The 21839-nt window shown below is 52.4% G+C and overlaps 4 protein-coding genes across 4 annotated transcripts; 2 read left to right on the top strand and 2 right to left on the bottom strand.

The window, feature by feature from the left end:
• On the bottom strand, nt 1-1535 carry ENH_00063720 (hypothetical protein, conserved; the record flags this gene model as incomplete). The annotated part of the gene is made up of 1 exon (XM_013582152.1): nt 1-1535. A coding segment is annotated over one exon (1535 nt), but the record flags the coding sequence as incomplete, so codon positions are not given.
• A 570-nt stretch (nt 1536-2105) lies between these two features.
• Nucleotides 2106-6512, top strand: ENH_00063710 (hypothetical protein, conserved; the record flags this gene model as incomplete). The annotated part of the gene is given in 10 exon segments (XM_013582151.1): nt 2106-2150; nt 2286-2360; nt 2484-2735; nt 2936-2983; nt 3337-3401; nt 3914-3932; nt 3938-4099; nt 5237-5481; nt 5690-5798; nt 6201-6512. Coding segments are annotated over 10 exon segments (1332 nt in total).
• Nucleotides 6513-8582: 2070 nt separating this feature from the next.
• On the top strand, nt 8583-10247 carry ENH_00063700 (acetlytransferase, GNAT family domain containing protein, putative; the record flags this gene model as incomplete). The annotated part of the gene is made up of 3 exons (XM_013582150.1): nt 8583-8611; nt 8998-9302; nt 9466-10247. 3 exons carry the CDS (start codon nt 8583-8585, stop codon nt 10245-10247), a joined length of 1116 nt encoding a protein of 371 aa, XP_013437604.1.
• Nucleotides 10248-13985: 3738 nt separating this feature from the next.
• Nucleotides 13986-20287, bottom strand: ENH_00063690 (glucose inhibited division protein A, putative; the record flags this gene model as incomplete). Its single annotated transcript, XM_013582149.1, has 8 exons — nt 13986-14277; nt 15030-15089; nt 15474-16382; nt 16771-17392; nt 17989-18265; nt 18972-19237; nt 19491-19860; nt 20228-20287. 8 exons carry the CDS (start codon nt 20285-20287, stop codon nt 13986-13988), a joined length of 2856 nt encoding a protein of 951 aa, XP_013437603.1.
• Nucleotides 20288-21839: the final 1552 nt, after the last annotated feature.

Raw genomic sequence — 21839 nt, 5'->3', positions numbered from 1 at the left:
GTGGTGTTTTTTTCGGGGTTTTTTTGGGGGCGGGGGGGCGGGTCCGGGGTGTCTGTACAGCTGGGGCGCAGCAGCTGCTGCAGCAGCAAATCGACAGCTTCTTCAACAGCTCGCAAATAATTAATTATATTTATTTCTGCTGCTGCATCTTCTTTGGCCCAGAGCTGGTCCTTGTACTTGTCTGCTGCTCCGACCAAGGTGAACATACACCTGGCGCTGCTGCTGATTTGCTGCAGCTGCTGCGCTGCTGCAGCGTTTGCTGCAGCGAGCTGCTGCGCGCGGCTTTCGACCGCAGCAGCTTGCTGCTGCTGCTGCAGACTGGCCTGCTGCTGCTGCCTGCAAGTTTGCTGCTGCAGCTCCGTGAAGAAGTGCAGCTGCTGCCGCAAACTCTGGATTGCTGCTGCTTCCACTTCCTGCTGCTCCCCCAACTCATTAACATAATTGAAAAGAGAAAAGTTGTGTTCTTCTGCAACTTGAAATGCTGCAGCAAGTTGCTGCACGCTGCTGATGCCTGTGGCAGCTTGGATCTTGGCAAAAGCCACTTTGTAGTTCCGGATTTTGCAAATGCTGCTGAGTCCTTCTTCAGGGCTTTCCGACTTGCTGCTGCTGCTGCTGCTGCTGCTCCTGCTGCTGCTGCTGCTGCTGCTGCTGTGGGCTTCGGTTTCGCACTCGGCGGCGCGGCGCGCGTCGGCGTCGCGCTGCTGCTGCTGCCGCCGCCGCTGCTGCTGCTGCTGCTGCTGCTGCTGCTGCTGCTGCTGCTGGCGGGCCCAGTGGCGCAGCTGCAGCCCGTCGAGCAGCTGCTGCAGGTCGGCCCACTCGCTCTCGAAGCTGCGGCGCTCTTTGGCCTCCTCGGCCTTGAGCGCAGCAATTTGCTGCTGCGCTGCTTCTCGAGCAGCAAAAGCAGCAGCAGCAACTTTGATCAAAGAAAGGACTTGTTGTTTTTCCGCATGCAGATCTCCCTGGGCCTTTCTAAAGAGCTGCTGGAAGGCCACTCGCTCGCGGCGGAGTCCGTCGATCTGCTGCTGCAGCAGCTTGTTGGCAGCAGCAGCTTGGCTGTGCTTCTGCAGCGCCTGCTGCAGCCGGTTCTCCAGCACTTGCTGCTGCTTCTCGAGAGAACCACTGGTCACTTGCTGCGCAAAGACGCCGCCGCAGGCCCCCAGCTGCTGCCTGCTGCTGCGGAGGCGGGCCTCGAGGAGGCTGCGGCGCTGCAGCAGCTGCTGCTCCTCGCGCTTTGCTGCTGCAGTGCGCCGCAGCAGCAAGCCGCACTGCGCCTGCAGCCCCTGCATGCGAGCCCCCAGCAGCAAGTTCTGCTGCTGCGACAGAGCCTCCCGTGTCTGCTGCAGTTCGCTCTTTAGTGCAGCATTTTCGCTCTTGAGCTTCTCCAGCGCGCGCTGCTGCTGCCGCAGCCGCCCCTGCGCAGCTTCCCCGAAGGCCCGCGCCTCCTGCGCCACCAGCCGCAGCTTCCGCCGCAGCTCCGTCACTGCAGCAGCAGCAGCAGCAGCAGCAGCAGCAGCAGCGTCTTCGCCTGCTTCCATTCTCCCCCATCAGTCTGCGGGCCGCGGGATTCGCCGGGCGGCCGGCCGCCCGCCCATCGCCTCGCGGGGTCACTTCTGCCCGCCGGAGAGGAGCTCCGCGCTGCTCTTCCTCGCGATCCCGCTGTCTGTACACCTCAGCAAGCCTCTCCGCTTCATTTATTTGCGCCTTTCCACTTTTTCCGACACTTTTCTCCCAACTCCCGCGCAGAAAACGGCCCCCCCAGCCGCCGCACCGCCCGCCGGGCCCCGAGCAGCGACCGCAGCCCCGCCGGCCGGCCTCCCGCCCCCTCTTTCGCCTTTTTTTGCCCCCCAAAACTCCAAATTAAAACTTCTGAAAGCCCTTTTCGTCTTCGAGTCCCGCGCCGCTAACGGCCGCCGAGGTGTACGCACGCCGCGCCGCTTCCCGCTGCTGCTGCATGCAGCAGGCGCCGCCGCCTCGCGAGTCGCCGCTGCCGATTCAACTTCAGCTTTCAAGAAACAAATAATGCATTTATTTCCGAAAAAAGCCTTTTTACGGACTCTGCGTTGCGGCTTCGCAGTTTCACGCGCCTCTCCCAGCCAGGGTCCACCATGCCCGCGCCGGTGGTGTCCTACTTGAACTACCCGATCTACTCGGTAACTCCGCCTTTTTCCGCTTTTTCTTCTCCCCAAAGTCCATTAAATTGCTTTTTCTACTTCTAATTCCGCGAGATCGCTCTCGGGACCTGCGCTTTCCGCCTCCTTGGGCGGCTGTCTGCGTGCTGCGCCCAGGCGGCGAGCGACGGCACCTTCATAGTCACTTCCGGCGGCGGCGGCGGCAAAGACTATGGAATTGAAGACAAACTGGTGTGTATGTACACTTGGTGATTTAAAAGGCCACAGAGAAGGGCCGGGGGCCCTGGAGCCGAGCGGAACTGCAGCAGCAGCTGGTTTGCTGCTGCTGCGCCTGTCTGCTGCTGCGCTGCTGCTGCAGGAGGCACACACCTACAACCCAGAGACGCAGAAGATCGTCACAATCGACGCAGCAGCAGCAGGCTGCGTCGTGGACTCCATCAACTACAACTCAACAGTACGGCGGCCAGCAGCAGCAGCAGCAGCAGCAGCAGCAGCAGCAGCAGCAGCAGCAGCAGAGATGTTTTGCTGCGTGCGACTGCAGGTCAATCTTTTCTGCGGCTGCAGCGACAGGGAATGCCTCATAATGAAGGTGGACGACAGCAGCGGGTGTGCAGGCGGAAGTTCAAAATGTTGCAAAGTTTGTGATTTTAAATCCATTTTTGTTCATTTTAGTTGTTTTAAATGCCACTTTTTAAAATTTATTCATTTAAAATGCACTTTTATTCATATTAATTCTTTTAAATCCTTTTTCCAAACATTTTCCACTTCAAGTTCATCTGCGCTTCCCTGCGGTGTATCGACACAGCTTGCAAATTCTGCACCGCTTCGGAACCGAACAAACGAAGAAACGCCTCGTGAGGACTTGCAGCAGCAGCAGCAGCAGCAGCAGCAACAGCAGCAGCAGCAGCAATAGCAGCAGCAGCAACAGCAGCAGCTGCAGCAGCAACAGCAGCAGCAACAGCAGCAGCAGCAGCAGCAGCAGCAGGGCCGTCCTGGCGCCACAGAAGGCCAGCGGACCCCCGCGTCTGCCTTTGTGGTTCAGTTTGTTTATTTTATTTTTAAAAATGTTTTAATCAAAATAAAAAAAGAAAATAGAAAGTCTTTTATTTTATTTTTTTAAATGTTTCAATCGAAATAAAAAAGAAAAAAAGAAAGTTTTTTCAATTAAATAAATTCAAATTCCAATTTCTCTTCTGCTCTGCTGCAGATCGTCGCCAGATTTTCCCCCTCCGGCGAATATATCATTTCTGGCGGAGAAGACAAAGTCTTGAGGTCAGAATAAACCCAACTGTGGGGCCCCCAGGGGCCCCCAGGGGCCCCCAGGGGCCCCCAAGGGGCCCTAGGGGCCCCCCTGGGGCCCCCGGGGGCCCCTTGGGGGCCCCGGGGGGCCCCTAGGGGCCCCCCGAGGCCCCTGAGGGCCCCTGGGGGCTCCTGTAGGCCCTGGGAAGGCCCGGGGGGTCTCCAGGGGCCCCTTGGGGGCCCCTGGCGTCTTTTTGGGGTTTTCAGGGGCCCCTTGGGTTCCTTTGGGGGTCTTGGGGGGCCCCGGGGGCCCCCAGGCCGATTGGGGGGCCCCGGGGGCCCCCAGATCGTTCGAGGGGCCCCCAGGGGCCCCTGGAGAGCCACGGGGCCCCCAGGGGCCCCCGGGGGCCCCCGGGGCCCCTGCAGCAAACCCTGCCTGAGGGGGCCCTTGCTGATAAAGCCGTAGGATTGGCTGGTCTGGCTGCAGGGTTTATTGCTGCTGCTGCTGCTGCTGTCGGTGCTGCTGCTGCTGCTGCTGCTGCTGCTGAAGGGTGTGGAGGGTGGTAATTGAGCAGCCGCAAGCGAAGGAAACTGCAGCAAACCAGCAGCAGCAGCTGCAGCTGCAGCAGCAGCAGCAGCAGCAGCAGGAAGTCCGCACAGAGTTGGTGTCTGAAATGCAAGCCAGCATTGGCGACATAAGAGATGTCACTATGAGCGACGACTCGCACCTGGTGGCCGCAAACCCTAAACCCTAAACCCTAAACCCTAAACCCTAGGCGGAGCGTGGCTCCAGGCCCCGAGCCTCAAACCCCCAGCAGCAGCTTTAAAGCCATTGTCCAGTGTTTGAATTGCCTGCAGCTGCGGCTCGGGCGCTCGGCGTTCAGCGCTTAGGGCCTAGGGTTTAGGGTTTAGGGTTTAGGGTTTAGGGTTTGCGCGCAGGTGGCTGCTTGCGGCTCCGACGGGGGGCTTTCTCTGTGGGAATGGAGAGGGCAGGGGCTGCTGCTGTCTCAGCGGATTCCTCACCCCCGCAGTAAAGACCAAACCCTCAGTGTTCGCTGCTGCAGGTGGGCGGGCGAGGGTTTAGGGTTTAGGGTTTAGGGTTTAGGGTTTAGGGTTTAGGGTTTAGGGTTTAGGGTTTGCTGCGTGGCCAACCCGAGGGTTTAGGGTTTAGGGTTTAGGGTTTAGGGTTTAGGGTTTAGGGTTTAGGGTTTAGGGTTTGCTGCGTGGGGTTGGGCGTCAACGACTGGCCGCAGTGCACGGGCGACAGGGGAAGCAGGCGTTAGGGTTTAGGGTTTAGGGTTTACGGTTTGGGGCTTAGGGTTTAGGGTTTGGGACGCGAGGCTGAGGGTTTAGGGTTTAGGGTTTAGGGTTTGCTGCAGGACTCCGAGTGGCAACAGCGTAGAAGTCTGAGCTGCGGTCTGCTGGAAATGAAGGCAATAAGAAATAAAAAGAATAAATAAATAATTAAATTAAATAAATAAAAATAAAACTTTAATTAATTCAAAACTTTTCTTTTTCTTTCAGATTCCTCAACAGCAACCCCCACGGCCCTTCCCCCCACAAACGCCTCATAGCTGTGGCCAGCGAGGCCAGGGGCGCTTCTTATCTTTTCGGCTGGCAAGCCCTAAACCCTAAACCCTAAACCCTAGGGCCTAAGCCCCAAACCCTAAACCCTAGCACGTGCTGCTGCTGCTGCTGCGCGCTGCGCTCTTCACTCAGAGGGTCGAAAGGGCGGGAGCTGCTTGCAAGCGAGCAGGCACTGTTCAGAGTTCAGGGTTTAGGGTTTAGGGTTTAGGGTTTAGGGTTTAGGGTTTAGGGTTTAGGGTTTGTGGCCTGGGGGCTGGGCGCGCAGGGCGGTGGTGATGCAGGGCGCGGAAGCAGCTGCAGCAAGCAGCAACAAAAAGGTGGACGAGCCCCCGCCTGCTGCCCCCGCAGCAGCAGCAACAGCAGCAGCAGCAGCAGCAGCAGCAGCAGCAGCAGCAGCAAAACTAGTTGAAGTTTGTTCTGTTTGCTGCGACTCTTCTTCTCCTTGCTGCCAACTGGCGCTTTCTGCTGACCACCAGCGAGTGGCCATTGGCCTCGCGAATGGCTCTTGCAAAGTCTTCGACAGGAGGTCCCAAACCCTAAACCCTAAACCCTAAACCCTAAACCCTAAACCCTAATTTTCTGCGGACTCCTCCCGCCCTTCTTCGCTAAGTCCTGGTCCCCTTCGAGTGGGGTTTTGCGAGCTCTGCGGCCAGCAGCTTGTTCGCCGCAAACCCCACACCCTAAGTTCCAAACCCTAAACCCTAAACCCTAGTTTGGGGGTTTGCTGCTCTCAGGCTCAAGCTGCTGGGGAAGCAAGCAGCACATGAGCTGCCAGTAACTGGCCTTTGCTTCTTACAGGACGGCCAGCTGCTCGTCTCCACTAGTGCAGACTATTCTGTTGCTGTAAGCAGCAGCAGCAGCAGCAGCAGCAGCAGCAGCAGCAGCAGCAGCGGCTGCTGCTGCTGCTACCGCTGTCGCCAGTGCTGCTGCTGCCGCTGCCGCTAGTGCTGCTGCTTTGGGGGCACTGCTGGTGCTGCTGCTTTTCGGGGCTGCTGCAGCGACTGGGCTGCTGCTGCTGCTGCTGCTGCGCATGCACTCAGTTGCTGCTGCTGCTTCTGGTGTTGCCGCTGCTTCTGCTGCTTCTGCTTAGCTGCTGCTGCCGGAGGCTGGCCCCCGCGGCGGTGCGCTGCTGCTGCTGTGTTGCGACTGCTGCTGCAGAAGCTGCTGTTGCTGCTGCTGCTGCAGGAGCTGCTGTTGCTGCTGCTGCTGCTGCTGCTGCTGCTGCTGTGTTTGATTGTGCGTCAGATCCTCGATACATCTCCCCGGAAGCTGCTGCGGTGCTCCAGCTGCTGCTGCTGCTCGTTCTTGGTGCTGCTGCTCTTCATTGCTGCTGGCTTCGTGCTGCTGCAGCACATGCTGTACGTGGGGCAGCAGCAAATGCTGCTGCGGCAGCAGGCCCTTACTTCTGGGAACCTCGAAGCAACACTGGGAGATATCCTTGCAGAGCGGCTGCAGCAGCAGCAGCAGCAGCAGCAACAGCAGCAGCAGCAGCAGCAGCAGCAGCCGTATAAGGAGCAGCCTAAGCCCCGTGGCAGAAGTCCACATGATGAGCTGTAGTTGCTTCTTGTCTGCATGCGCCAGCTGCCACTCAGCTGCTCGTGCGCCTTCTGCTGCTGCTGCTGCTGCTGCTGCTACCCAGTGGGTTGCTGCAGCAGCAGCAGCAGCAACAGCAACAAACACAAATGAGCAAATGATGCTCAGCTTGAGGGGCAGCAAGCAGCGGCCTCTCGTTGTACTGAGCGAGCTACGCTGCAGCAAAGCAGCAGCCGCTGCTGCTGCTGCTGCTGCAATTCTGCTGCTGCTGCTGCTGCTGCTGCTGCTGCAGTCGGCGGTGATCCTGCAGGCCGTGGGCACCGACGTTTGTACTTTGTTGTTTCCCCAATTAGAACTCCATTTTGAAATAAAAATAATAACAAAACAATAAAATAATAATAAAATAATAATAATAAATAAATAAATAAATAAATAAAAACAAATAATAAATAATACTAATAATAAAGGTGAAAGAAATAGGCAGTGAAGTGAAAGAGCTGGGCATACACCCCAACGCGTTCCCCTTACCTGCTGCTGCTGCTGCTGCTGCTGCTGCTGCTGCTGCTGCCTTTCGCGCTGTTTCAGCAGCTGTCCAGCAGCAGCAGCAGCAGCAGCAGCAGCAGCAGCAGCAGCAGCAGCAGCAGCAGCAGGCGGAGGTAGTCTTAAGTTCGCGGCCACGCGGTTTTTGTTCCGCTGCTTCTGGTTCTGTCCTTGCAAGCAATTTTCTTTATTTCTCTTTTTATTTTTTATTTCTTTTTATTTATTATTTATTAATTTGTTTATTTATTTATTTCTTTTTTGTTTTTATTTATTTCCTTTTCGTTTTAATTTATTTCTTCTTTTCATCCATTTTTGTTTTTATTTCTTTATTGATTTATTTCCTTTTTATTTGGTTGCTTTTTTATTTTTATTTATTTTGTCATTTTTTTTATTTCTTTTTCTTTCGTTTATTTCTTTTTGTTTTCATTTATTTATTTCTTGTTTTTATTTATATCTCTTATTTCTTTTTATTTTATTTATTATTTCCTTTTTGTTTTTATTTTTTTGTTTTATTTTCTTTTTTAGAGAAAGCTGCTGGCCTTCCCGTTGAGGCAGCCAAAAGAGAAGCAAATTAAATAAAAAGGAAAATTAAATAAATAAAAATGAATAAAAACAATTTAAATAAACAATTAAATAAAACAATTTAAATAATAAAATAAATAAATGACAATTTAAATAATTAATTAAATAAAAAGAAAATTTAAAGAATTAATCGAAGCAGCAAATCAGCAGCAAATACCCCGTAGCAGCAAATATGCAACAGCGCAGCAAAACTGAGAGCCAAACAGCAGCAGCAGCAGCAGCAGCAGCAACAGCAGCAGCTGCTGCTGCTGCTGCTGTTGTGTCTCTTTGTTTCTGTACTTTGACTCAATTTGAATTCTGCTGCTGGCGCTGCAGCAAGTCGTTTTGCTGCCAGAAGCAGCCTTTAAATAAAACATTTAATAAATCATTTGGTAAGACATTTAATAAAACATTTAATAAAACATTTAATAAAACATTTAATAAAACATTTAAAAGATTTAAAATGGAATGCATGCAAATTGATTTGCTAACTGCGGGGTTTCTTTTGAGTCGCTGGGGTGTACAGACACCCCGCAGGCCACCGCAGCAGCGCAGCAGCAGAAGGTGCAGCAGCAGCAACAGCAGCAGCAGCAGCAGCAGTGGTCCACTGGTGCTGCTGGGAGAAGGCCAGCGCAGAGACAGCCAGAAAGACAGACTTGAGCTGCCTGCTGCTGCAGAGCGCTGCAGCAGCAAGCAGCAGCAGGCAGCAGCAAGCAGCAGCAGCAGCAGCAAGCAGCAGCAAGCAGCAGCAAGCAGCAAATGGATTAAAGAATAAAAGTAAATTCTGTTTCTAGAAAGTTGCTGGGCCGTCGCAGCTTGAAGTTTGCAGTGTCACTACAGAGCAGCAAGTTCAGCATTTGGAAACGCAGCGCTGCTTCAGCAACGAACTGCTGCTGCTGCTGCTGCTGCTGCTGCTGCTGCAGCTCTCTCGTTCCCCGCATTCGCTTGAATTAGTTCCTTTATTTTTCATTTCTTTTGATGTCAAAAGACGAAATGGAAGTGCAGGAAAAAGACACGAATGAGTGAGCTGCTGCTGCAGCAGCGCGTTGCAACTCGGCTGCGAGCGCCGCCGACAGGGCGTTCCGGAGCTCGTTTTTCGCGATCTTCGTTTTGAATTGTCGAAAAACAAACAAAGAAAAGAATTAAAGAAAAAATAAAAGTGAAAAAGTAATTAGAAATGGGCAGTTGGCGGCTGCGCGCGCAGCATGCGCTGCATGTACACCTCAAGAGTCACGCCGCATCTGCCGCCGCAATTCCTTTTTCTGTCTTCATTTAAACTTTTCTTCGGCAGCTGCCGATGAGTCATTTCTGTCACTCTTTTTGCTTTTCTTAAACCTCTTTGTTTCTTGTCTTGGACTTCGTTTCCTGCTGCTGCTGCTGCTGCGCTGCTCGCGGGGCCCCCCAGCAGACTGTCAGCGCAGCAGCAGTCTGCTGCGTCAGCGGCGCCGGCTCCTCCTCGCCCCGGGGGGCCCAGAGAGCAGCAGCAGCAGCAGCAGCAGCAGCTGCTGCTGCTGAGGCTTCAGCCCCGGAGGCTAGGCGCCCCAGCGAAGCCTCCGAGTGCGCCGCCACTGCAGCAGCAGCAGCAGCAGCAGCAGGGGAGCCGGGGGGCGCCAGCAGCACGTGGGAGTGGGAGCGCGCTGCTGCAGCAGCAGCAGCAGCAGCAGCAGCAGCAGCAGCAGGGGGCGAGGGCGAGCGGGAGTGCAGCGACCTGGCGTACGTGCTGACCCTGCTGCTGCTGCTGCTGCTGCAGCAGGCGCTGCAGCACCGGAGGAGGGGGCCCCGGGGGCCCCCGCTGCAGCGCAGCAGCAAGAGCCCTGCCGCCTGCAGCTGGCTGCGCAGCAGCAGGGGCTGCTGGGTTTTCCTTCATTCTTTTCAGCCTTTGGCCAGGAAAGCAGCAGCAGCAAGAACTCAGCAGCAGCAGCAGCAGCAGCAGCAGCTGCTGCTGCTGAGGCTTCAGCCCCGGAGGCTAGGCGCCCCAGCGAAGCCTCCGAGTGCGCCGCCACTGCAGCAGCAGCAGCAGCAGCAGCAGGGGAGCCGGGGGGCGCCAGCAGCACGTGGGAGTGGGAGCGCGCTGCTGCAGCAGCAGCAGCAGCAGCAGCAGCAGCAGCAGCAGGGGGCGAGGGCGAGCGGGAGTGCAGCGACCTGGCGTACGTGCTGACGCTTGCTGTTGCTGCTCCGCTGCGGCGGCTGGGAGTTGCTGCTGCGCTGCTGCAGCAAGCTGTGGGGTTTTTCAGGAGCAGCAGCAACCCAGCAGCAACTGCTGCGCTGTATCTACACGTGGCGGACTATAATGCTGCTGCTCTTTCCTTTTATCTCCGAAATGGATTTAGCAGCATAAGATATTTTCCGGAGTTTTATTGCATAGACGGGAAGCCCTATGGTTCTTACCTTTGCTGCATGCACTTGCACGAAAGCTGCTGCTGCTGCAGCAGCAGCAGACGCGCAGCAGCAGCGCAGCAGCAGCAGCAGCAGCAGCAGCAACACGCCCAAGCCGGCGGCCTCGTCAGGGGCCTCGAGGGCATCGGCAGGGCCCTCAGAGTTGTCGGCTCTTCCGTCTCGGACTTCCTCCAGCAGCAGCAGCAGCAGCCGCAGCAGCAGCAGCAGCAGCAGCAGCAGCAGCAGCAGCAGCAGGGAGGGGGTGGCAGCAGCGCGGCCTAGCCGCGACGGCCACCAGCAGCAAAACGACCCGAAGCCTCAACACCCCTTGAGATGCCCCCATTTATACCTAAGGGGCCCCTCGGGGGGCCCCTCTGGGGGCCCCCTGGGGGCCCCCTGGGGGCCCCTCTGGGGGCCCCTCGGGGGGCCCCTAAAGGGGCCCCCTGGGGCCCCTCAAGGGGCCTTTCGAGGGGCCCCTCTAGGGGCCCCCAGGGTCCTCAGGGGCCCCCTTTAGGGGCCCCCGCAGGGCTTTTAGGGCCCCACCATGGCTGTTTGCTGCAGCAGCTTTTGCTGCTGCTTTCTTTTTGTCGCAGCCTCCAAAGGGGGCCCCCAGGCTCTGGCCAAACGGGGGCCCCCCGGGGCAGCAGCAAGGGCATTTGGGGGCCCCCAGGGGGCCCCCAAATGGTTCCCAGGGGGCCCCCAGGGGGCCCCCTGGGAGCCCTGGAGGCCCCGGGGGGCCCCTGGGGGGCCCCCGGGGGGCCCCTAGGGGGCCCCCGGGGGGCCCCTGGGGGGCCCCTGGGGGGCCCCTGGGGGGCCCCTGGGGGGCCCCTGGGGGCCCCAAAAGGGACCGAGGGTCGCAGCTAAATAAATGTGTCTACGGGATATTTGTTTTGAAATATTTTTCCGAATTCTGCAGATAAACTAATTATAAATAAATAAATAGGTAAATGAATAAATAAAAAAATAAATAATTAAATAATTGAATGGATAAGTAAATAACATAAATTAAATTTAGATGTATCTGGGGGCATTAGACGTAATTAGTGCAAAATATAAAATTAAATAAATGGTGTTTAATATTTATCAAACAAAAAGATTGAAACTATTTTTAGTTTAATATATTTAATTCATAGGATTAATTTTGCGATATATTTAATTAGTTGTACAAATGTAATTAAAATAAATAACTTTCAATAAAAGGCATTATTTAGTGTTTTATGTTTTACATAATTTATTCATTTAGTTTATTTGTATACTCTAATATGAAATTTATTTATTGATTTATTTGTTGGATTTATTTACCTATTTGTTTATCTATTTATTAGGTTTGTTTATTTATTTATCTATTTATTTTAGTTTTATTTATTTACTCATTTATTTATTAGATTTATTTATTCATTTACTAGTTTTACTTATGTATTTATTTGTCAGAGTTTATTTATTTATTTATTTATTTATTTATTTATTAGATATATTTATTTATTTATTAGTTTTACTTATTTATTTATTTGTTTGTTAGATTTTATTTATTTTTTTATTTATTTATATTTTTCTCCTCCTGCTACGATCAAAAGGACGCAGCAAAAAAGAAACTGCTTATTCCAAAAAGAGAAAAAACAAAAAAAGACAAAAAGACAAAAAGAGAAAAAGAAATTAAAAAAGGAAAAGATAAAAAGCGGGAGAGAAATTAAAAGAGGAAAAGATAAAAAGAGAAAAAGATATTAAAGACAAAAAGACAAAAAGAGAGAAGGACGAAAAGAGAGAAGGACAAAAAGAGGAAAAGAGAAGGGAAGGAAAGGAAGAAAATAAAAAAAAGAAAAAAAAAGAAAAGAGAAATGAAGGAGAAAAAGAAAATAAAAAGACGAAAAGAGACAAAAAGAGAAATAAAAAGAAAAGACAGAAAGAGACAAAAAGACAAAATTAGGAAAAGAGAAAAAGAGGAACAAAAAGAGAAAAAAGAAAAAAGGATGAAATGAAATAACAGAGGAAAAAGAAAAAGTAATTGAAAAAACAAAATGCGAAAAAAAAGAAATTGAAAAAATAAAATAAAGGAGCGAAGAGAAATTGAAAATAAAAAAGAATTTAAAATAAAAAAGAAAATTTAATAAAATAAAAAGAGAGGAAGAGATTTAAAGGACGAAATGGAATAAAAAAGAAAAAGAAATTAAAAAGGAATTAAAAGGAAATTAAAAAGAAAAGAACCTGAAAAGAAATTAAAAGGAAATTAAAGGGAAATTAAAAATAAATTTAAAGTAAATTTAAAACAAATTTAAAACAAATTCAAAGGAAATTAAAAAGAAATTAAAAATAAAAAGAAATAAAAAAGATAAAAAGAAAAAAGAAATTAGAGAGGTAAAGAGTATTAAAAAAAATTGAAAAGACAAAAGGGATGAAAAGGAATTAAAAAGATGATGGCAGATTAAAAGGATTAAAGAATAAACAGAAATAAAATGAATAAAACAAATAAAATAAATAAAATAAATTAAAAAATGAATAAATAAATAAATAAAATAAGTAAATTGAAGAAATGAAGTAATACGTATAGTACTAAATAAAAGGGATAAAAGAAAATGAAAAATAAATAAATAAATAATAAAACTGCAGAGGAAATTAAAAGGGAAAAATCGAAAAAAGGAAAAAAACGAAAAAAGAAAAGAAAAAAGGAGGAAAAGAAATATATTAAAAGAATCAGAAAATGAAAAACATGAAATAAGAAAAAAGTAGAAAAGAAAAAAGATTAAAAAAAAGAAAAATCAAAAAGTCAAAAAATAAAACATTGAAAGAGTTGCAGACAAAAAAGGAGAAATAAAATAAACTGTTTCTTTTCAAATATCTTTTTTTCATTTTCTTTTTTATTTCTTTTACTTATTTCCTTTTCATTTCTTTTATTTGTTTGCTTTTCGTTCATTTTATTTAATTCTTTTCAATTCCTTTTTAGTTTTTTATCTGTTTCCTTTTCATTTCTTTTCTATTTCTTTTTTATTTATATTTTTATTTCTTTTTATTTATTTTAATTTCTTTTATTTCTAATTTTCCAGTTGCAGCTTTTAATTCACTTTTTAAAATACACTTTTGGCCTCAAGCAAAAACAAAGTCACTTTTACTCTTACCTTTTTGCTGCTGCTGCAGTTAATTTTTGCTGCTGCTGCAATTGTCCTTTGCTGCTTCTACTTTTACCTTTTTGCTGCTGTTGCAATTGTCTTTTTGCTGCTGCTGCAATTGTCTTTTTGCTGCTGTTGCAATTGTCTTTCTGCTGCTTCTAGTTTTGTCTGTTTTGCTGCTGTTGCAGTTATCCTTTTTGCTGCTCCTGCTTTTATCTTTTTTGCTGCTGCTGCTGCAACTATCCTTTTTGCTGCTGCTGCAGTTATGGCTTTTGCTGCTGCTGCAATGATCCTTTTTGCTGCTGCTGCAACTATCCTTTTTGCTGCTGCTGCAACTATCCTTTTTGCTGCTGCTGCAGTTATGCTTTTTGCTGCTGCTGCAACTATCCTTTTTGCTGCTATTTGTCTTTATTGAACAAAAGCAGTTTTTAAAAAAGGGTTTCCGGAAGCAAAAAAGAAATAATTTGCAGCCTTTTGGAGCAGCAGCAGCAGCTGCTGCTGCAGCTGCAGCAGCAGCAGCAGCAAATGCCTCTCCTTAAATGGCTTCTGCTGCTGTTTCTGTCTTTTTTCATTTAAAATTAAGTTTCCTTTTTTTTTATTTTTGTCATTTGTAATTAAATCCCTCTTTTTTCATTTTGCTTCTATCTTTCTGGACTTCTTTAATGACCTTATTTTTTAATATTTTTTCTTTTTGTTTATTTATTTCAATTCCATTCTTATTTTATTTGTTTTGTCTTTCTTTCTTTTTTTATTTCCGAAATCTTTTTTTCTTCAGCTGCAGCTGCTGCTGCTTCCATTCTTATTTTATTTGTTTTGTCTTTCTTTCTTTTTTTATTTCCGAAATCTTTTTTTCTTCAGCTGCAGCTGCTGCTGCTTCTCTCTCTAATGTGCTGCTCCCTTTGCTGCACCGCGAGGCCCTCTATTCACTCCCTTGCTGCTGCTGCTGCTGCTGCTGCTGCTGCTGCTGTTGCTGTTGCCGTTGCTGTTGCTGTTGCTGTTGCTGTTGCTGTTGCCTCTGTCGTTGCTGCTGCTGCTGCCGCTGCTGCTGCTGCTGCCGCTGCTGCTGCTGCTGCTGCTGACGCTTCGCCCGGAAGAGCTGCAGCAAAGAAGAGGGCCGCAGAGAGCCCAGCAAATGCGCCTCCCGGAAAGTGTGGGGTTTTTGGCGCTGCAGATTTTCGATTTCTTCCAAACACAAAAAAGGATAAAGTTCTCTGCAGCAGCAAAGGAAGCAAACAACAGATCCAGTGCATGCATGCAGCAGCAAACCACACAAATCATGCTGCTGCATGCAGCAGCAAACCAAACGAAAGCCCCACTCCCTGACTCCCTATACACCTCGAGCTGCCTATACACCTCAAGCTGCCCATACACCTCAAGCTGCCTATACACCTCGAGCTGCCTATACACCTCAAGCTGCCTATACACCTCAAGCTGGCTATACACCCCAGAAATGGCAAATTGCGTTTTCTTGGAAAGTTAAAAGTGTCTTAAAATGTTTAAATTTGATTAATTAACTGCAGCAAAAAGTCCGCTTTTGGTCAGCTGCAAGCATTTAGAGAAAACTCCCTATACAGCTGAGCAGCAGAAACACTTCTGGAGCTGCCTATACACCTCACGCACTGTACAGACACCGCAACGCGCATGCAGCACACGAAGAGCACAAAGGGCCAAAAGAAAAGAGCCATCAAAACGAAAAGTATTTTGAAATAAAACTCAAAAAAGAGAAAATAATTATCAAAACGAAAAACATTTTGAAATAAAACTCAAAAAGAGAAACAAATCATCAAAAGGAAAAAGCTTTCTTAGCTGTGCCCTTGAGAGAACAGCAGCCGCAGCGCACCCGGCGAGAGAAAAACCCCAGCAGCAGCAGCAGCAGCAGCAGCAGCAGCAGAAGCAGCAGCAGCAGCAGCAGCAGCAAGCCACGGAAGCACCGCATGCAGGGAACTGCAGCGCAGCAGCGCACCTGTTGATGACTTCAGGAATCAATTCGTTGGACTCTGCTGCTGCTGCTTCTCTTTGTTCTCTTTGGAAATAAAAAGAATATCTAATTTGCGCAAAGACAGAACAAGAAACAACACTTCCAAAAGAGGGAGTTAAGCACTTCAGCAGCAAATCCTCATCTTCCTGGGGGCCCCCAAGAAACAACACTTCCAAAAGAGGGAGTTAAGCACTTCAGCAGCAAATCCTCATCTTCCTGGGGGCCCCCCCCTCTGTACCCTCTCCGGGGGGCCCCCGGGGCCCCCGCTGCTGCGCAGCCATTTCGTCCAGCAGCAAAGACACCAGCAGCTGCAGCGCAACACAGTCCCTGCTCAAGTGGGGCCCCTCGTCTGCTGCTGCCGGGGGGGCCCCCCTGGGGGCCCCCGCGGGGGCCCCCGGGGACTCCGGGGCCCCTTTTGGGGGCCCCCACAGGGCCTCCTCAGGGGCCCCCGGGGGGCCCCCCCGGGGGGCCCCCTGGAGGCCCCCCCGAGGGGGCCCCTGCGGGGGGGCCCCCTGTGGGGCCCCCGCTGGGGACTTCGCTGGGGGCTCGTTTGCGTCTGCTGCTGCTGTTTGCTTCTCTGCTGCTGCCGCGTGCTGCTCTGCTGCTGCCGCGTGCTGCTCTGCTGCTGCTGTCTGCTGCTCCGCTGTCGCTGCGTGCTGCTCTGCTGCCGCTGCGTGCTGCTTTGCTGCTGCTGCGTGCTGCTTTGCTGCTGCTGCGTCCTGCTCCGCTGCAGCTGTTTGCTGCTCTGCTGCCGCTGCATGCTCGGCTGCTGCTGTGTGCTGCTCATTTGCTGCTGCTTGCCGCATGTTTGCTGCTGCTTGCGGCTCTGCTGCTGCTGCTTGCGGCTCTGCTGCTGCTGCTTGCTGCCTCTGCGTGGGCTTCGGGGGAGCTGGCAGCAGCTGGGGAGCTGCTGCTGCTGCAGCAGCCTGCCCTTGGGTTTGCTGCTGCTCCAGCTTCAGCAGCACGGGAGGCAAAGCTGCCAGCAGCTGGGCCCCAGACCACCTGCGGGCCCCGGGCCCCACAGCTGCTGCCCAGGCTTTGAGGCCCAGCAGCAGCAGCTGCAGCGGGGCGTGGATTAGCTGCGCGTAAGCAGCAGGAAACCCGTTTGCTGCAGCAGCAGCAGCAGAGGGCACTGCAGCAGCGCCGCCCGCAGACCAGCCTGCGGCCAAGCCCGCCGGCGTTGCTGCTGAGGCTGCTGCTGCTGTTGTCGCTGCTGCTGCTGCTGCTGCTGCTGGCGTGGCTGCAGCAGCAGCGCCGGCGTGCTGCTGCAGCTGCTCCAAACAAGATATTGCTCGCGAAAGCAAAAAAGACCACCGCGAAGCTGACAGTTCAAATTGGCTGCAAGACAGCAGCAGCAGCAGCAGCAGCAGCAGCAGCAGCACATTTCAGGTGTACAGACACCTAAACACACCACCCGCCCCACGCCCAACACACAGCCCCAGCACCCCACAGTGCCAGCCAGATAGTCCTCAACTACAGCAGCAGCAGCAGCAGCAGCAGCAGCAGCGCGAGCCGCGGGCCCAGCAGCAACTGTCAAAGTAGCGTCAGAGCCACCAGCCGCAACAGCATGAGCAACAGCAGCAGCAGCAGCTGCTGCTGCTGCACCGGCCGCGGGCCCAGCAGCAACTGTCAACGTCGCGTCAGCGCCACCAGCCGCAGCAGCAACAGCAGCAGCAGCAGCAGCAGCAGCAGCAGCAGCAGCAGCAGCAGCAGCAGCGCTGCTGACCCCACGAGCTGCGTGAGTCTGTTGACGTGGCGAATCCGCTGCTGCTCCCGGCGAACTCTTTTGTGGGCAGCAGCAAAAAGGCCCCCCTGCAGCGCAGCAGGCAGCAGCCGCTCTGCTGCGTTGTCGCAGCGGACCCGCAGCCGCGAGCGAAGGCGAGCAGCAAAAGCCCGCAGCGGCTCTTGAGCGTGACCACTGGTCAGTTGCTGGACCACTGCCCCGGTCATGGACTGCAGGGGGTCCAGCACCACGAAGGGGGGCAGTGCAGCAGCAGCAGCTGCTGCTGCTGCTGCTGCTGCCGGCTGCTGGCTCCCGCCGCCGCCGCTGCTGCTGCTGTCGCCGCTGCTGCTGCTGCTGCCTGCGGGAGGAGAAGCGGGAGCTGCTTGCAAAGACTCCGAAGCTGCTGCTGCTGCTCCGGACGGCTCGCCAGCAGCAGCAGCAGCGGGATCCGCCGCCGCCGCTGCTGCTGCTGCTGCGGCTTCTGACGCTTGAGCTGCTGCTGCCGCAGCTCCTGCTGCTCGTGCTGCTGCTGCTGCAGTTCTCCTGCTTCCAGCCTTCTGCGCAAGGGCAAACAGCGCCGCGTTCCAGCCCGCGAGGAGGCCCAGTGCTGCTGCTTCTTCATATCCTGCAGCAAACAGAAGCAAAGAAATATTAATTCCGCTCAAAGTTCCCGCAGCTTCTGCTGCTGCTGCTGCGCAAAGACAGACACAAGCGCAGCAAAAGCTTTGCTGCTGCGCTGCTGCGCTGCTGCGCTCGGGTGTACGTACACTGCACATGGGCACGCCCACAGGTGCATGCAAAATGCATTCATCCATCTTTTGTTCGATGAAGCAACTAAAGTCAATTAAGTTAATTAAATTAAATTAAATTAAATTAAATCAATTCATGCCTAGCAATGCGAACGCATGCAAAGGGCCGTAAGGGTCTCAGCGCAGAGATATGCGCTTTGATTAGCGTAGAGCAGCAGCAGTTGCTGCTGCTGCTGCAGCGGCGGCTGCAGCAGCGGCCGCAGCAGCTGCTGCAGCAAAAGCCTAGCAGCAGAAACTGCGACCCCATCTACAAGACCAGCAGCTGCAACGGCAGCGAAGCTGGCCGCCAGCTGGCAGCAGCAAGAGCAGCAGCAGCAGCTGCTGCGACGACTGTGCAGCATCACTAGCCAGCCCCCAGCCGCAGCCAAACCAGCAGCAGCAGCAGCAGCAGCAGCAGCAGCAGCAGCAGCACCTGTGGTCCCCAGGACTTGTCCTGCAACAAAGAGGCCCTCGACATTCTTGGCCTGCAGCGTCTGCTGCACCTCGCTGCCCTTAACTACCAAGTACTCCACATCGTAGGCCAGCCGCAGCAGCACTGCTGCTTCCAGCCCCGGCACGGACTGCAGCAGCTGCTGCTGCACTGCAGCAGGAAAGGCTCCCGACAAACCCCCGGGGTATATCACTGACATCGAGGGGTCTTCGGGCTCCAGCCAAACCACGTGGGAGGGGTTGTGTGGAAACTGACGAATCTGCAGCCACAGCCCCAAACCCTAAACCCTAAACCCTAAACCCTAAACCCTAAACCCTAAATCCTGGAGCCTCCGCCCTCATGTCAAAAGTCTAGCTCGAGTATCTGTGGCTGGAGCTCGGGGAGAGTACGCCGCTTGCGTGACGTTTCTAAACCCTAAACCCTAAACCCTAAACCCTAAACCCCGAACCCTAAACCCTAAACCCTTTAGTGCCCAGTTCTCAGGCTGCAGTCAGCGGAAGCTGGTGTAACGCGGCCGTCTGGGGTTAAGGGTTTGAGCCTTAGGGTTTCGGGTCTGCCGAAAAGGGTTTAGGGTTTAGGGTTTGTCGAAAAGCCCCCAGGTCTTCGCTTCGTGTTCGGGGCTGAGGGCCTAGGGTTTGTGTTGGAGTTTAGGGTTTGCGTTGAGCTTTAGGGTTTAGGGTTTGTGTTGGGGTTGAGATTTAGGGTTTGCATAGGAGTTGAGTGTCTAGGGTTTGACTTGGCGTCTAGGGTTTAGCCTTGGTGGGGGTTTAGGGTTTAGGGTTTGAGTTGGTGTGTAGGGTTTAGACTCTGTGTTGGGTCGAGGGTTTAAGGTTTGAGTAGGAGTGTCGGGTTCGCCCCGGCGGGGGTCGAGGGTCTAGGGTTTGAGTCGGCTTGCAGGGTTTCGCGCTGGCGGGGCCTAGGGTTTAGGGTTTAGGGTTTAGGGTTTAGGGTTTAGGGTTTGGGACCTTGTTGGCGATGGAGGGGCAGTACCTGGGCCCCACTCCGCGGCCCTGGTCGCCCCTGTGCTGCGGAAGACTCTGCAAATGGAGTTTCACAATTTCCGAAGTTTTTTTATTTGTGTGGCCAACAAAACAGTCCACCCAGAGTTTGCTGCGCCTCCGCAGCTGCTCAGGTGTATGTACACCTGAAAACGGACGCGGCGTCGGGTCCGACGGCTGCCGCTCCAGCTTCGAGAAGTCCACGGAAGACCCCAGCAGCCGAGCGGGGGTTCCTGCAGCAGCAGCAGCAGCAGCAGCAGCAGCAGCGGTGTTGGCAGCAGCACCGCGCAGAGGCAGCAGCAGCAGAAGCAGCAAGCACCGCCGCCCCACACCCAGCAGCAGCAGCAGCAGCAGCAGAGGCGAAGCAGCGCCGCAGCGAGCTTCGGGGCTCGCGGCGCGCTTGGAAGCTAATCTGGCCCGACCGCAGCAGCAGCAGCAGCAGCAGCAGCAGCAGCAACAGCAGCAGCAGCAGCAGCAGCGAGCGACCTGTCTTAAAGTAGGTAGTTTGTAGGCCCAGGCGGTGCAGCGCCTTCGCGAGTCCTTTTGCTGCTGGTTCGACGTTGCAGATGGCTGGAGGCAGCTGCTGCTGCTGCTGCTGCTGCTGCCGCTGCTGCTGCTGCTGCTGGAGGCGCAGCGGGTGGCGCGCGTCTGCTGCTGCTGCTGCCTCTGCTGCAGAGTGCATGCGCCCCCCCGCAACTTTGCTGCTGCCGACAGCAACAGCAGCATCTAGAAAAGTGCCAGCAGCAAGCACAACAGCAGCAGCTCGGACTTCCCTGCCGTCCGCGAGGCGGACCCCGCACACCCGCTGCCGCCGCTGCTGCTGCTGCTGCTGCTGCTGCTGCTGCTGCTGCTGCTGCTGCACAGCGCAGCTTGCGTTGAGGAGGTGCCTGTGTGGATTCCGCTGGGCACAAAGGCTAGCGGGAAGCTCCCCGTCTGGGCAGCAGCACCAATTCGTGGCCGCGCGGCTTCTCTGACTCTGCTGCTGCTGCTTTTGCTGCTGCTGGCGCTGCTGCAGCACTGGCTTGTATAGCCAGGGGAGGCCTGTCTTGCGGCTGCTTCCACCACACAATGGGAGGAAGGAATATCCAGGGCAAGCAGCCCCAGCAGCAGCAGCAGCAGCAAACGCTGCTGTCGCTTTTGCTGCATTTGTCCATGGCGTCTTCTGCTCCTTCGCAGCAGCTATCCATCGCCGTGTGACTGTCGATGCTGCTGGTGTGCCTCACGAGCACGGCATGCTCATGTCTTCTCCAGTTTTCTTCATTAAAGTTTCTTTTTAATTCCATTTGTAATTTGCTTATCGATTCGCGAGAAAACAAAACTGCAAGTCTGCAGAGATCCGCGCCGTTCTTCCCTCGTTCAGCTGCGGGGCCCCCCGGGGGCCCCACCCCTCCTCACGGGCTCTGGGGTCTCTCAAGAGGCATTTCTGCACTGAATTCGCATCAGCTTCTTTGGTGTTGACTGTTAAAAAATACCAGAGTTGGATTTAATGCCTGATGAGTCCCGCAGCGCCTTGACAACCGCTGCTGCTCACCGCGAAAGTGTGCTGTGCAGCAGCAGTTTGGTCTTTGTTTTGCTGCTGCTCGGGATGCAGCGATCCGGCCTCCTTAAGCCACATAATACCTTTCTGGCTTTTTATTTGCAATTCCCATGACGCGAGAGGCTTGGGAGTCTGTTTTGATGGCTGAGATCGGTCGATCTGGCAGCTGAAACCCTTGCAGTTTTCTTGAGCCCATCCACAGTACACAGTTGCTGCTCAAGAGGAAACTTGAATTGGCATTTATGTCTATGGGGGCTCCTGCTCTGCAATTATCAAAGACAAAACCCATTAATCGCTGAAGAACTCTTCATGGGGTTCTGGCGAGTGGCGCTAGAGCTGCTGCAGCAGCGAAATTCAAAAAGTGCTGCAGAGGGGAGTCAACTGCCTAAGTAAAAAGCTGTTCAATAAGTATATTAATGGTGCAAAAAGCCCAATTTTCTGGCGTTTCTGTGTATCGCCACCCTCGGGTTTTCTTCGGGTTCCCGTGGGAAGAGTCTTTTTCGTGTCTTTCCATTTAAAACTAGACTTTTCTTTGCCTGAGTCCTCAACATCCCCTTCGGACTATTCCCTAAGTGTTGAGGCGGCCCAAGAAGGCAAGGACAAGTCTTCAGCTTCCCTCGCAAAGTGCATTTCCTTGTTTGGTGGGATGCAAGAGCTGCAAACAGTCCCGAATTGAAAATAATATTGTGAAACCAATCTTCAGGAAGCTGCGAAGCTGCTGAATGGTCTTGCTGCACTGCTCTGAAGTGGCTTTCAACTCTTCTGCTGTGATCTGCCGGAAAAGTGTTTGCGTACCCCTAAACTACTGTCATTTTTTGTCAAATTATCTTCAGTTTCGACTAAGTCCTTTATTACGCTGAGTACTTTGATGTGCAAAGCTTCTTGCAAAGCTGCTTGAAGCCTCTAGCCATGGGCTTTACAACCCGCAAAGCTGAAGGGTCCAGTGGGTTTGGTGACATGATCCTAATTGTGTAGCCATGCAGTACAATTACTTCGTTTTGAGTCTTTCGATTGCAATTTGAATGGTTCGTTGAATTGCTCAGCTGGGTCAGCCAATGGCAAAGTCTATGGACTTGGGGTTCCGGTAAATGAAGAACCCGCTACAAATCTAAATTCAAAAGATATCTCAGCGTTTAATGGCTGTGATTCAATGGATCTGCCTCCACTTTTTTTGTGAAAAAGATATGGATCGAAGGTTCGATCTCCCCTCAGCAATCGATGACAGCCCAAAGCGTACGAACTAACAGTCCTACGCTGTTTTGAACGTGTGAATGCAAGCGAGCCAGGAACGTGCAAGG

Source organism: Eimeria necatrix, genomic scaffold (genome assembly GCF_000499385.1).
Source record: "Eimeria necatrix Houghton genomic scaffold, Enh_scaff571, whole genome shotgun sequence".
Taxonomy (NCBI): Eukaryota; Apicomplexa; class Conoidasida; order Eucoccidiorida; family Eimeriidae; genus Eimeria; species Eimeria necatrix.
Note: the sequence above shows the minus strand (reverse complement) of the source record. Positions and strands in the feature narration are given on the sequence as shown.